Below are 12,862 nucleotides of genomic sequence, written 5' to 3' on the forward strand. Positions count from 1 at the left end.
TGTTGTAACACAATAAAATGTGGAAAAGTCCAAGGGGGGTGAATACTTTTGAGAGCCACTGTATGTCCTATATCAACCCCCATAGTGATCCTGTTTTAAGAGGTGATATACATACTGCAAGAGCACTTGAAATATAAGGTGTCCAATGTTACAATTGACCCCATGGCCAGGGTCAGTTGTATGTATTTTATGTATTTATTTATTTAGCAGACATCTTTATCCAAGGCGATTTACAGAGACTAGGGTGTGTGAACTATGCATCAGCTGCAGAGTCACTTACAATTACGTCTCACCCGAAAGACGGAGCAGAAGGAGGTTAAGTGACTTGCTCAGGGTCACACAATGAGTCAGTGGCTGAGGTGGGATTTGAACCGGGGACCTCCTGGTTACAAGCTCTTTACTTTAACCACTGGACCACACAGCCTTGTAATAAATAACAACACATTTCATTTAACTCAAGAGTTGAAGGTTTTACTGAATAAGATCAATTTTCACGTGAAGCAAATATGTTTGTTTTTATTTAACTCAAAAACTGAGTATCTTTATTGAAAAATAAAAATGTTCACATAAGGCAATTTTTTTTGTTGTTGTCCTACTTTTAAAACTTTTTAACATCCCCAAAAATTATAAGCCTTATCAAGCAAGACTATGCTACTCCGAGTCACAATTGTGATATATGAATATTTTGTTTCCTTCAGTGCAAGATTCATGTGCCCAAATATAATTCATCTAATGGTGTATGGGGTCAATTGTAACACGTGTTACAACTGGCCCCAACCGGGGGGCCATTACTAAACCTCATGTTCGGGCAAGAAACAATAAAACTAAGAACAATCAATTGTGTCAATTATAAGTAAAGAGATCAGGGATGAGAATGCTAATAACCTGGATAGGAGGCTGTGTGGTCCAGTGGTTAAAGTAAAGAGCTTGTAACCAGGAGGTCCCCGGTTCAAATCCCACCTCAACCAATGACTCATTGTGTGACCCTGAGCAAGTCACTTAACCTCCTTGTGCTCCGTCTTTTGGGTGGGACATAATTGTAAGTGACTCTGCAGCTGATGCATAGTTCACACACCCTAGTCTCTGTAAGTCAGCTTGTATAAAGGCATCTGCTAAATAAACAAATAAAAATAATAATCCATAAACTGGATAACACAGATATATATCACAAGAAGAAAATTTGGGAATAAATGTACTCTACTAGGTCAAAAATCAATTTTTCTAGATAAAATCTCAGGGCTTTGGCAGACAGCTCCTCTTCCACAGGCAGACAGAGACCTGAACTGAGCATGTGCAGAGTGAGTGATGGCACGCTAGCTTGCTTCTGATTGGAGAAATTCAAGGTGTTACAACCGTACCCTTTTACAACTGTCCCCAGTCTCCCCTAGTGCACATGGAGTCATATGGTAACCCTAACAGGGAAATACATATTCACTCCAAAACAAACACTACTTTTACATCATTTATGAAAGAAAGCAAATGAATCACAGTGAGTTGGTTACAATATCTTAGGGTCATGCAGGGTTAAACAAGATTAGTGATAATCCTGTACCTTGTTGGGCTTTCATATTAATACTAGTGGAGTAAAATCTCTGTACATTATTAAGAACATAAGAACATAAGAAAGTTTACAAACGACAGGACGCCATTCGGCCCATCTTGCTCGTTTGGTTGTTAGTAGCTTATTGATCCCAGAATCTCATCAAGCAGCTTCTTGAAGGATCCCAGGGTGTCAGCTTCAACAACATTACTGGGGAGTTGGTTCCAGACCTTGTCAATTCACAGTGCTTAATTTGCTTTTTTCAGTTGAAAGAAATTAGAATTACAACTTCTTCCAATTAAAAATATCACTCCAAATTAACTACATTTTGTTTTCATACCAAAAAGATTAGGAGAATGTGTGCTGTCCCTTTTCCATGTGCTATGCTTGACGGACAGGCTAAACGTAGCTAAAATACAGTATTATTTAGAAAGAAGTTTGACCAAACCTGTGCCTGCATGAATATTGTTGGTGCCCCCTGGTGTTAAGAATTAAGTAATCCAGTATCTGTGGTTTCTATGGAGACCAACGTCATTGAAAGGCGACGACATGTATTAGTATTTTGAGGTGCTTAAACTATAACTGCTGTTTGACATTCTTTGTAGACAGACCGTGTTCTGTTGCTGCAGATAGCTATACACTGGCATCCATACCGCAATAAATACAAACTGACTGGATATTGAGGATATTGCCAGAACACCGCATTGTTATTACAAAGTTAAGCCTTCGAAATACACTTGTCTCTGTTGTGACGGTGTGTGTAAGTACCGGTTGCTAGGATGACACAATCTATTGTGGTACAGGGTAAGTCAAATGTGTTTTATAAATGGAATCAGCATTGATTACATCTGGGTAGAACAGCGATATATTAGTAGCGGATAACGAAAAACTATTGTGATTTATCCCATGAATTTTACAAGCAGACGTCCTGAAACTGCAGGCACGCGTAGTAGTTGCACTGAACTAGACCCTGCGTGTATGTAAACATCGATTCTTACAGATTTTCACTAAGTTAAGGCTTTATTTGCACATTAACCCTTTTCTTTTTTCTCAGTTGGTCAGTGTGGTAATCAAGTTGGCTGTCGATTTTGGGACCTCGCTTTAAGGGAGCATGCAAGTGTAAATAAAGTAAGTACTGTAGTTCAGTATATGTGTACATAAATCAAATGTGTTAGAAACGTATACGCTGTAATTGGGCCACGTGCCATGGAGCTGTAACTCGTGTTTATTATTTTAAATGATCACTAACTTACAAAAAGTATAACGGCAATTTCCCCTACTTGAAATGTAGCGGTTGATATAGACTTCTTAAAACTTCTTTAAAATATGCTGGAAGTAACACAGTGCCTATATATATATATATATATATATACACACACACACACACACAAAAGTTTAAGGAGGGGGTTACTGTACATTTAAGATCTGATTGTGACTTGTGCTTGCTCTCCATTTCTAGAAAGGAATCTATGATGAAGCTCTAAGTAGTTTCTTCAGGAATGTTGATACCAGGTAAAGTTTTAATGTATTAATTTGTAGCTCTCTGTACAAAAGTACTAGAACTACAGTAGGAGTGATTCACAAGAGCATCAGTGTGTTACATTCTGAAAAGCACATTTTAGTGCACATTCTGGATATGTTATTTAACATTAGGTTAGAGTATGACATGCAGCTGGTTTCAAAGTCAGACCCTGACCCACACTAATCCTGGAACTACTTGTATTACAGTAACTCTAATCGGGGCTGTGAAACGTTTTTAAGAAATACGTTGGGGCATACGATTAATACATAATCTTTTTAATCTGTAAAATGATCTCAAAACTAATCTCTTATTTTAAACCTCATTTAATACAACACTGCTTAATGTTTTTAGGAGAAGTGATGGGGACAATAATGATATTTCTGGAGGAAAAATAAGATCCCTAAAAGCCAGGGTAAGATAAAATACATTACTATGTATCATCTTTACAGTGCATTTATTTGTATACATTTTTGGCATAGGCTTATGCAATATTGTGTATAACTTTTCCCAAGGCTGTTCTGATTGACATGGAGGAAGGTGTGGTAAATGAAATACTTCAAGGACCTCTGAGAGATGTTTTTGACAGTAAGCAACTCATTACTGATGTATCGGGCTCAGGCAACAACTGGTAAGATATCCATGTTACAAGGGTATAACTGAATCATAGAGTTTAGGGGTCTGTTCGATTAGTTCCAATCCAAACCGTCCATAACTATTAAACACTCAATAGTGCTGAATTTAGAAATACTAAAATAAACTAAAATGCAATAACAAGCATTTCGACTAGAAGTCTTTTACATTGTCCTCGGGACAAATTCAAATACTGCACGCTGTGGGAAATGTGGAACTAGAATATAACCCCACAAGTAATCCTGTAGTTGTAATATGCTTAGTAGATTATGTTTAAATATGTACTCATATGGTTTTATCAATAGTTTTTATGTTCATGAAGGCTGAACTTTAAAAGCAATTTCTCAGCATCTCTTTGATAAAGTGCAGTATACAGAAAGCAAAACTGGATTAATGTAAATGTATAAAGGTCGACATGTATTCATTATGCTTTCATTTTCAACAGAAGCAAGTCATATCCATTCCAAACGTCCAGTTTTTCTGGTTACAGTAAACAGTGCGTCTCTATTTAAGTGAGCAGAGATTGTAATTTCTCCTTTTGACTGAGCAAAGAATATGCTTTGGGAGGGAAGGCTGCATTAAGGAAAACAAATGACCACAATGTCTTTCTGTTCTACAGGGCAGTAGGGCACAAAGTGTATGGGTCCACATACAGAGAGGAGATTGTGGAGAATCTGAGGAAGGCTGCAGAGCACTGTGACTGTCTGCAATGTTTCTTTGTTATTCACTCCATGGGCGGAGGTGAGTTATGTGAAGATGAGTTTGGAACACATTGAGGATGTTATTCTCAATACTTAGTGTAAATAAATATATTTTTTAAAAAAAAAAAGCTCAGCTATGAACTGTACTGCTCTTCTGCTCTCCTGGCTTATAACCTGAAAGGTTAGACATCACAAATCAATGTGACAACAGTTGCCATGGTGCTGGCTACAAACTGTCATTTTGCCCTTCTCTCCTTTTAGCAAGCCGCTACTTGAAGCAGTAGGACTGTCGGTAGTGGCCAAGGGACACGCCCCTAGTGATCAGGACATGTATGCATGTGGGGAAGCTGTATTTTCTGTTTTCTGTCCATTAGGCACTGGCTCTGGTTTAGGTACTTTTGTTCTGAACGTGCTTGAAGACGAGTTCCCCGAGGTTTACAGGATAGTCACTTCAGTTTACCCCTCTGCCGAGGACGATGTCATCACCTCCCCCTATAACAGTGTCCTTGCCATGCGGGAGCTAACAGAGCATGCAGACTGTGTACTACCAATAGAAAACCAAGTGAGTAGGACATGGAGACATAGTACAGAATTAAAGCACTGCAACGTTGGGTCAATTTCCCTCATGGTATGTTACAGCAAAAACTGTGGTCAGAGTTGATTGCTTTATATGAGCAACCTGTTATAATAATGTCTTTGTTTATTTATACTGATTTAATATGGTACTTTATTATAGCTGTCTATAATAATTCAAGTCAGAATAAATGTAACTGTTCTAATTTCATATGACACCCACAGATCCACACTGCCACATTAATATGCTCATCTCTTGTATGGCGCAGCTCTGACCATTGAATATTAATTTGAGTGATTTATTTATTTATTTATTTTATTAATGGGAAATTACTTTTTGACTCATTTTAAAATGATAATACATGTTTTACTGTTGCATTAAACTGACCTGTATGAAAAGTAATGTGCTTAGCTTGCAGCACAAGGGACTTTTAGTGGGTAAAAGGTTTAACTTCATTGATTTTGTTCCACCTTACAGTCCTTAGTTGATATCGTCAACAAAATTAAGCACATGTCCCATTCTGGAAAACTGGGAGCTGAAATCAAACAGAGCAGCACCATACTCTGGTCAGGGAGGAGTCAAAGGCCAGGAGAAACCATTTGATGCAATGAACAACATAGTGGCAAACATGTTACTCAATTTAACCAGGTAGGTTGGAGACGTCTAAAATGATCACATTTATACTCTGCATAAAGTATTTACAGAAGTATATTTATATGAAAGCTGTGTTGTGTTTTAATTCACAAAGTTTTACCATTGCAGGGTGATATTATTAGTGTATTTAAGCCCTGTTCACACATTTTTATACCGGAACAGTATTGCAGCGTCTGTTCACACTGGAGTTGTTACCGGCGTCATACCAGTATAACCGTATCGATACAAACCCCAGACAAGAGCAAGGTTTGTACCAGTACAGTTGCGATGACTCAGAACAGTGAAGTGTGGACAAGTGAATCTGAGGCCTGCACACACTTACACCAAAGATATTCTATTACCAAGATTATCGAGGTATGAAGCAGGCCCGGTTTTTGGGATTGAACCGCATAAGTCTCTCGTTTTGATTGGTCCTTGTCTGTCAGATGAATATGACGTCAACATGAGTAGGAAAGCATTTTTAACATATGAGAGAGAGAGAGAGAGTATTTAATCAGTATTGTATACTGTTCCAATTTCAGCACAGCCTGTATTGCATTATCTTTTACGATAAGTAAAAAATGCAGCCTACTCTCCTGTTTGGTACATGCATTGTGTGTCAATACTGGTATTGAAGTGCAGATAGCAGAAGCCGATGAAGATTCCAAGAGATCTGATGTATAGTCATGCGTAGGGGTTTATCAGACCTCAACATGAATAGAATGGTGGAATTCAACATATTTTATTCACCTATCACACACAAAAAAAAACAAAAAAAAACAATAAAGGCCTCTCTCAGCTCTTTCTTTTATGGGTTTTAAGAGATCAGTGCCCTTCAACAACTTAACATGAATATTACTGAATTGCATTGGTCAAATAGTCCTTATTTATTCCTGATAGTCTAAACTGTAGGATATATACATAATGTTTAAAGAGTTGGACTATGCAAATACAATGTAAATAAAAAATACATTGTAAAATACTAATGATCACATCTAGTGAGAGATTACAGACATTTTTGTGCAAAGTACAAGTAACGTGTAAAAATGTGCCCCTCAACCATTTACATACATTGGCCATAAAATGGTTAACTGCAAGAGTGATAGAATGACACAAGTCAATTGTATCAACCTGTATGACCTATGTAATGTCTAGATTGATACTTTGTTGTAGTTTATACTTCTAACAGTCCATAAGCAGTCCTGATATTGATAGAATGCCACAGGTTAAATGTGTCAACCTGTGCAACTTAATAACTGTCTAGATTGATACTTTGTTGCAGTGCATACTTCTAATAGTCCACAGATGGACATGTCTGACATTCTAAACAGCTTGACCTTATAAAGAGGCTTGGTAGTTTTTGACATATATTCCTAACAAAACTACTTGCCTGCAAATGTCATTTAAAAAAAAAAATCATATCAATTAATAGCAAGATTGACTTAATGAGCCTTTCTTTTCACTCCAGCAAATGATACACAGAACAAAAGGCGGCTAATTGACTAGTTCGGCGAGGTGCATATAATATGTTAAATACAATATCCCATAATCCTTTGCATGTAGCGTGACGGAGGTCCCCCATAGAGAATCAGTGGAGTTGAGTATCTTGGTGTAATACGGAATATCTTTGATGTAAGTGTATCGATAGAAACCAGTTTAAATATGGATAGGTACAGTATATCGCAACAGTATCTGTCTTGTGGTGGTGAAAAGTGAGTTAGGACAGAAAGTGGTATCGTAGCGGTATATTCTAAACAGAAACTAATTTTACCAGTACCATTCCAATACAAGTGTGATCAGGATAAAAGAGGCTGTTGACAATACATTTTTTTAAAGTGCTTCAGTATAATGTGATTGGGAGTTGCAATCGTGTTTAACTTGGCAATCAGATCATACATTTCCAAAGATACACATCATGCCTTGAAAATATGTAACAGGGGAAGTGTATATATTAAAGTATAATTAAGAATCTATTCAGCAGCCTGTAATGAATGTGTGTGTGTGTGTTTTTTTTTTTTATTTGCAGTTCTGCCAGGTTTGAGGGCTCTCTCAATATGGATCTCAATGAGATTACTATGAATCTTGTTCCATTTCCAAATCTTCACTACCTGGTTTCCAGTTTAACTCCACTCTACACACTGGCAGATGTTAATGTTCCTTCGAGGAGGTACAGTACTCTTTGAGCTATTTTTATTTCTTCACTGTTTATTTGTGTTTTCAGAAGTTCAGGATATTAGGTTTGAGTTTGGAAGTCTTCCATTGGTGCCTATAAAGGACTCTTTCAGCTCCACTGAACGGCGCTCTCGTTTAGCAAAAAAATCACTTTGTTGCATTTAAAAAAGACGTTGATACTTAATTTAAACATTGAAAGTTTGTTTTTCTGTTTATTTAGCAGTTTCTGTCTCACACAGAGACATTGCTTGTTTAACCCTTGTTCTGTTTGCAGGTTGGATCAGATGTTTTCTGATGCTTTTAGTAAAGATCACCAGCTGATTCATTCTGACCCAAAGCACAGCCTGTACCTGGCCTGCGCTCTAATAGTGCGAGGGGATGTTCAGGTTTCTGATCTCAGAAGGAACATTGAAAGGTGAGACACAAGGTTTCATTATTTTAATATGGTATGCCAGGAGATCACATTTTTGAGTGTTTAAAAAATATGGATGAACTACATTTATCATATCATTTTTGCAAAGTGTAAACAGAGTAGCAAGTAGTTACTTCCAGTGCTTCCTATTCAACAGCGCAAAAAAAAAATTCCAACTAGTGTTACTTCATGCACCCTGGGAAGCATTCCAATCTGCTGTAAACTAACTGTGCCTTTCAGCTACAACAGATATGTGATATTGTGATATTCTTGCAGGTAGAAACGATAAAACACTGCTCTACTTTATAACCTGAATTATTTATATTTTTTGTAACTGCAATTCTAGTCAGAGGACCTCCCCACACATCACTGCATTAGTATTAAAATACATATACACGTGAAAGTTTGATGTCGCCATAAATAAAGCATACTGAGCCATTATCGATTACCTCACTATATTGTAGTCCTTATTAAGGCTATGCAGATACTTGTAACATCTGAGTAATTATCTTTAACATGTTTTAAGTTGTTATTTAAAATGGAATAAAACCTTGTTAATTACACAACACTTAACAAAACGTTCCCTCGATTGCTCTTGTCTACACAATTATTGAGTACCAAGCAATAGCAATGTGATTTAATATAGAGCCTGCCGAGATCTAACGTACTAAAACCACTCATTGTATTTATTGTTTGTCTTATCTTTCTTATCTGTTTGATATACATTAATTTTGATTTGACTAGTTGGTATTTATTTTGCTTGTTTCCATAGAAATGCATCATCTCTGCAGTCAATCATGGGATTGTAACCCTAGGAAAGAATAAAATAGACAGAAATCACCCAGCGTGTTTAACGGCGAAGAAAAAGTTACATCTATGTGACAACACAGTAGCATTTGCTAGTTTGGGAACATCTTTTGTCACTTTAGGGCAACAGCTGGCAGTACAGCAATAAAAATGTCAGTGCCCTGGATGAAAGGACAATTTGCTTCCAAGCTACTTTTAAATCACTCAATGCTTAAGTTAATTTCCATTGATTGGTACTCAGTTGTATAAAATAGGCCAAACAAGAAAAAAGCAGCTTTCCTTGTGAAATTAACACATTTTTTGGCATGTTTCGATGTATTTTATGCAGACAAAGAAAAAAAAAAAGAAAAAACACATTAAAGGGAATTGGTCAGAAAAAAAGGGTACAATACTTGCAAAGCCTTAGTCTTTATTAATTAGAAATAGTTTATTTATTTTGTTTGTCTTTAACACTAGGGGGCCCCACTTTGAAGCAAGTGCAAAGGCAAAAACTGATTTTCTGACCATTGTGACAAGCAAGAAAAAAAAACAAAAAACAAACCTTTGTGACAGGACGTTGTAACTACTTCATTATCCTGAGATGTTCCTTACTGTTTTTGCTTCAATATGTCTTTTATACAGTAATCCGTCGCGTATCCGCCATGATCAGCCTCTTTAGCAACGTTAGTTTATTATTGAACAAAGAAGATTAGTTCAGCTATTGTAGATCCTAACAAAGTTTTTGTACACTGTGTTGTATGTGCACCGTGCGCTGCCATTGCTGGTAGTGTCCCGTGAGCTGTTCAGTGTGTTGTATATGTAAATAAATCCTGTTCACCTGCGGGATGTATCAACTTCAACCTCCGTCTCGATCTCCTGCCTGTCACTCAGCAGCAAATGCACGCACCGACACAGCAGACGGCTGCTCTGTCACAAACATTAATAGGGGAGCTCCATATTAAAAGCTGAATCTCAAAACAATAATTGTGTGAATATAGTAATTGTTACAGCTTATAATGGTATTTGAAACAGGATTCATTCATTTGACTTTTTACATATCCTCCCTTACTCTGGTCCCACTGCAGTCAGATACGCGACGGATTGTTGTACTCTATTTGTTTGAATATTTTTCTGTTTTGTTTATCTAGGTTGAAACCTTCTCTCCCGTTTGTGTCCTGGAACCAGGAAGGCTGGAAGACTGGTCTGTGTTCTGTGCCTCCAGTTGGACATTCCCATTCCCTGCTAGCTTTGGCAAACAATACCTGTGTCAAGCCTACTTTCATAGAACTGAAAGACAGATTCATGAAGCTCTACAAGAAAAGGGTATAGTGCAATGGACAGCATTTTGTTTTCAGCATTGACATTAACAACACAAAACATACAGTGCCTTGCGAAAGTATTCGGCCCCCTTGAACTTTGCGACCTTTTGCCACATTTCAGGCTTCAAACATAAAGATATGAAACTGTAATTTTTTGTGAAGAATCAACAACAAGTGGGACACAATCATGAAGTGGAACGAAATTTATTGGATATTTCAAACTTTTTTAACAAATAAAAAACTGAAAAATTGGGCGTGCAAAATTATTCAGCCCCCTTAAGTTAATACTTTGTAGCGCCACCTTTTGCTGCGATTACAGCTGTAAGTCGCTTGGGGTATGTCTCTATCAGTTTTGCACATCGAGAGACTGACATTTTTGCCCATTCCTCCTTGCAAAACAGTTCGAGCTCAGTGAGGTTGGATGGAGAGCATTTGTGAACAGCAGTTTTCAGTTCTTTCCACAGATTCTCGATTGGATTCAGGTCTGGACTTTGACTTGGCCATTCTAATACCTGGATATGTTTATTTGTGAACCATTCCATTGTAGATTTTGCTTTATGTTTTGGATCATTGTCTTGTTGGAAGACAAATCTCCGTCCCAGTCTCAGGTCTTTTGCAGACTCCATCAGGTTTTCTTCCAGAATGGTCCTGTATTTGGCTCCATCCATCTTCCCATCAATTTTAACCATCTTCCCTGTCCCTGCTGAAGAAAAGCAGGCCCAAACCATGATGCTGCCACCACCATGTTTGACAGTGGGGATGGTGTGTTCAGGGTGATGAGCTGTGTTGCTTTTACGCCAAACATAACGTTTTGCATTGTTGCCAAAAAGTTCGATTTTGGTTTCATCTGACCAGAGCACCTTCTTCCACATGTTTGGTGTGTCTCCCAGGTGGCTTGTGTCAAACTGTAAATGACACTTTTTATGGATATCTTTAAGAAATGGCTTTCTTCTTGCCATTCTTCCATAAAGGCCAGATTTGTGCAGTATACGACTGATTGTTGTCCTATGGACAGAGTCTCCCACCTCAGCTGTAGATCTCTGCAGTTCATCCAGAGTGATCATGGGCCTCTTGGCTGCATCTCTGATCAGTCTTCTCCTTGTATGAGCTGAAAGTTTAGAGGGACGGCCAGGTCTTGGTAGATTTGCAGTGGTCTGATACTCCTTCCATTTCAATATTATCGCTTGCACAGTGCTCCTTGGGATGTTTAAAGCTTGGGAAATCTTTTTGTATCCAAATCCGGCTTTAAACTTCTCCACAACAGTATCTCAGACCTGCCTGGTGTGTTCCTTGTTCTTCATGATGCTCTCTGCGCTTTAAACGGACCTCTGAGACTATCACAGTGCAGGTGCATTTATACGGAGACTTGATTACACACAGGTGGATTCTATTTATCATCATTAGTCATTTAGGTCAACATTGGATCATTCAGAGATCCTCACTGAACTTCTGGAGAGAGTTTGCTGCACTGAAAGTAAAGGGGCTGAATAATTTTGCACGCCCAATTTTTCAGTTTTTTATTTGTTAAAAAAGTTTGAAATATCCAATAAATTTCGTTCCACTTCATGATTGTGTCCCACTTGTTGTTGATTCTTCACAAAAAATTACAGTTTCATATCTTTATGTTTGAAGCCTGAAATGTGGCAAAAGGTCGCAAAGTTCAAGGGGGCCGAATACTTTCGCAAGGCACTGTACTGGGGTCAGTGGCTATTATTTAGACCAGTTGAAGTCACAGTGTCAGAACAGTATAATAGCCTATGTTAGTTATTACATTACTTTGGTTAAATATCATTCAAAAGTATAAATTAGGACATACCCCCAACTGGATTTTAAAAGGAAATTCCAGCATAGCGTCATTCTGTGTCAAGTAAGGCCGTAAGTGACTGATTCATCTGGGGTTTGATTTAAACAAAACAAAAAACATAGTGGTTGGGCCCTACAAACAATTTTGAAGTGCTTTGTTTCTCTGCTGTAGCCTCAATTGTTCCAGAGGTATACCTTCATAGTTTGGGGACTGGGGGCAGCTGCTCTAGAGGGCGCTATCCACGTGTTTTAAACTTCTTCTTTCTTCGTTTTAAAAATGCTAATCTGCTTTCATTCTTATTTTGTGATCCCAGGCCCACCTTCACCATTACTTGCATGTAGATGGGATGGAGCAGAGCTGTTTCTCAGAAGCATTCTCATCCTTGTCCTCTCTCATCGAGGAATACAATCAATTGGATGCAACAAAGGGTTTACGGATGACAGATGCACAAAGACTTAATATCGCTGTTTAAGGTTTCTTCTCTAAAATATTTTGGTTCTTCAAAAGTAATTTTTGTATAAATTAATTGTTGTTCAGTATAGGTTTCTAATGACCCTGACAGTGACTTTCAGGGAAAAGTAAACGTCAGCTGACAATCTGACCATGAATATTTTGTGTAAATAAAGATATATTTATATTTAAAAAAATAATAATAATAATTATTGGTGTCGAGTTTTATGAATAGACCAGGATGAGAGATCACCATGACCTATATACTGTACATTGCATGTACATGTGCACATTCTACCGTGTAATTGTGGACAGACTA

The 12,862-nt window shown here is 37.7% G+C and overlaps 1 protein-coding gene across 1 annotated transcript; it reads left to right on the top strand.

Moving 5' to 3' along the window:
- The first annotated feature begins 2,081 nt into the window (after nucleotides 1–2,081).
- LOC117403308 (tubulin epsilon chain-like) lies at nucleotides 2,082–12,785 on the top strand. Its single transcript, XM_034005367.3, is given in 13 exon segments — nucleotides 2,082–2,344; nucleotides 2,595–2,668; nucleotides 3,000–3,052; nucleotides 3,414–3,474; nucleotides 3,575–3,690; nucleotides 4,312–4,433; nucleotides 4,768–4,955; nucleotides 5,445–5,527; nucleotides 5,529–5,615; nucleotides 7,627–7,767; nucleotides 8,047–8,187; nucleotides 10,119–10,293; nucleotides 12,407–12,785. Coding segments are annotated over 13 exon segments (1,425 nt in total). The 5' UTR covers nucleotides 2,082–2,319; the 3' UTR covers nucleotides 12,566–12,785.
- Nucleotides 12,786–12,862: the final 77 nt, after the last annotated feature.

The sequence above is a fragment of the Acipenser ruthenus genome, chromosome 5 (assembly GCF_902713425.1).
Source record: "Acipenser ruthenus chromosome 5, fAciRut3.2 maternal haplotype, whole genome shotgun sequence".
In the NCBI taxonomy this organism is placed as follows: domain Eukaryota; kingdom Metazoa; phylum Chordata; class Actinopteri; order Acipenseriformes; family Acipenseridae; genus Acipenser; species Acipenser ruthenus.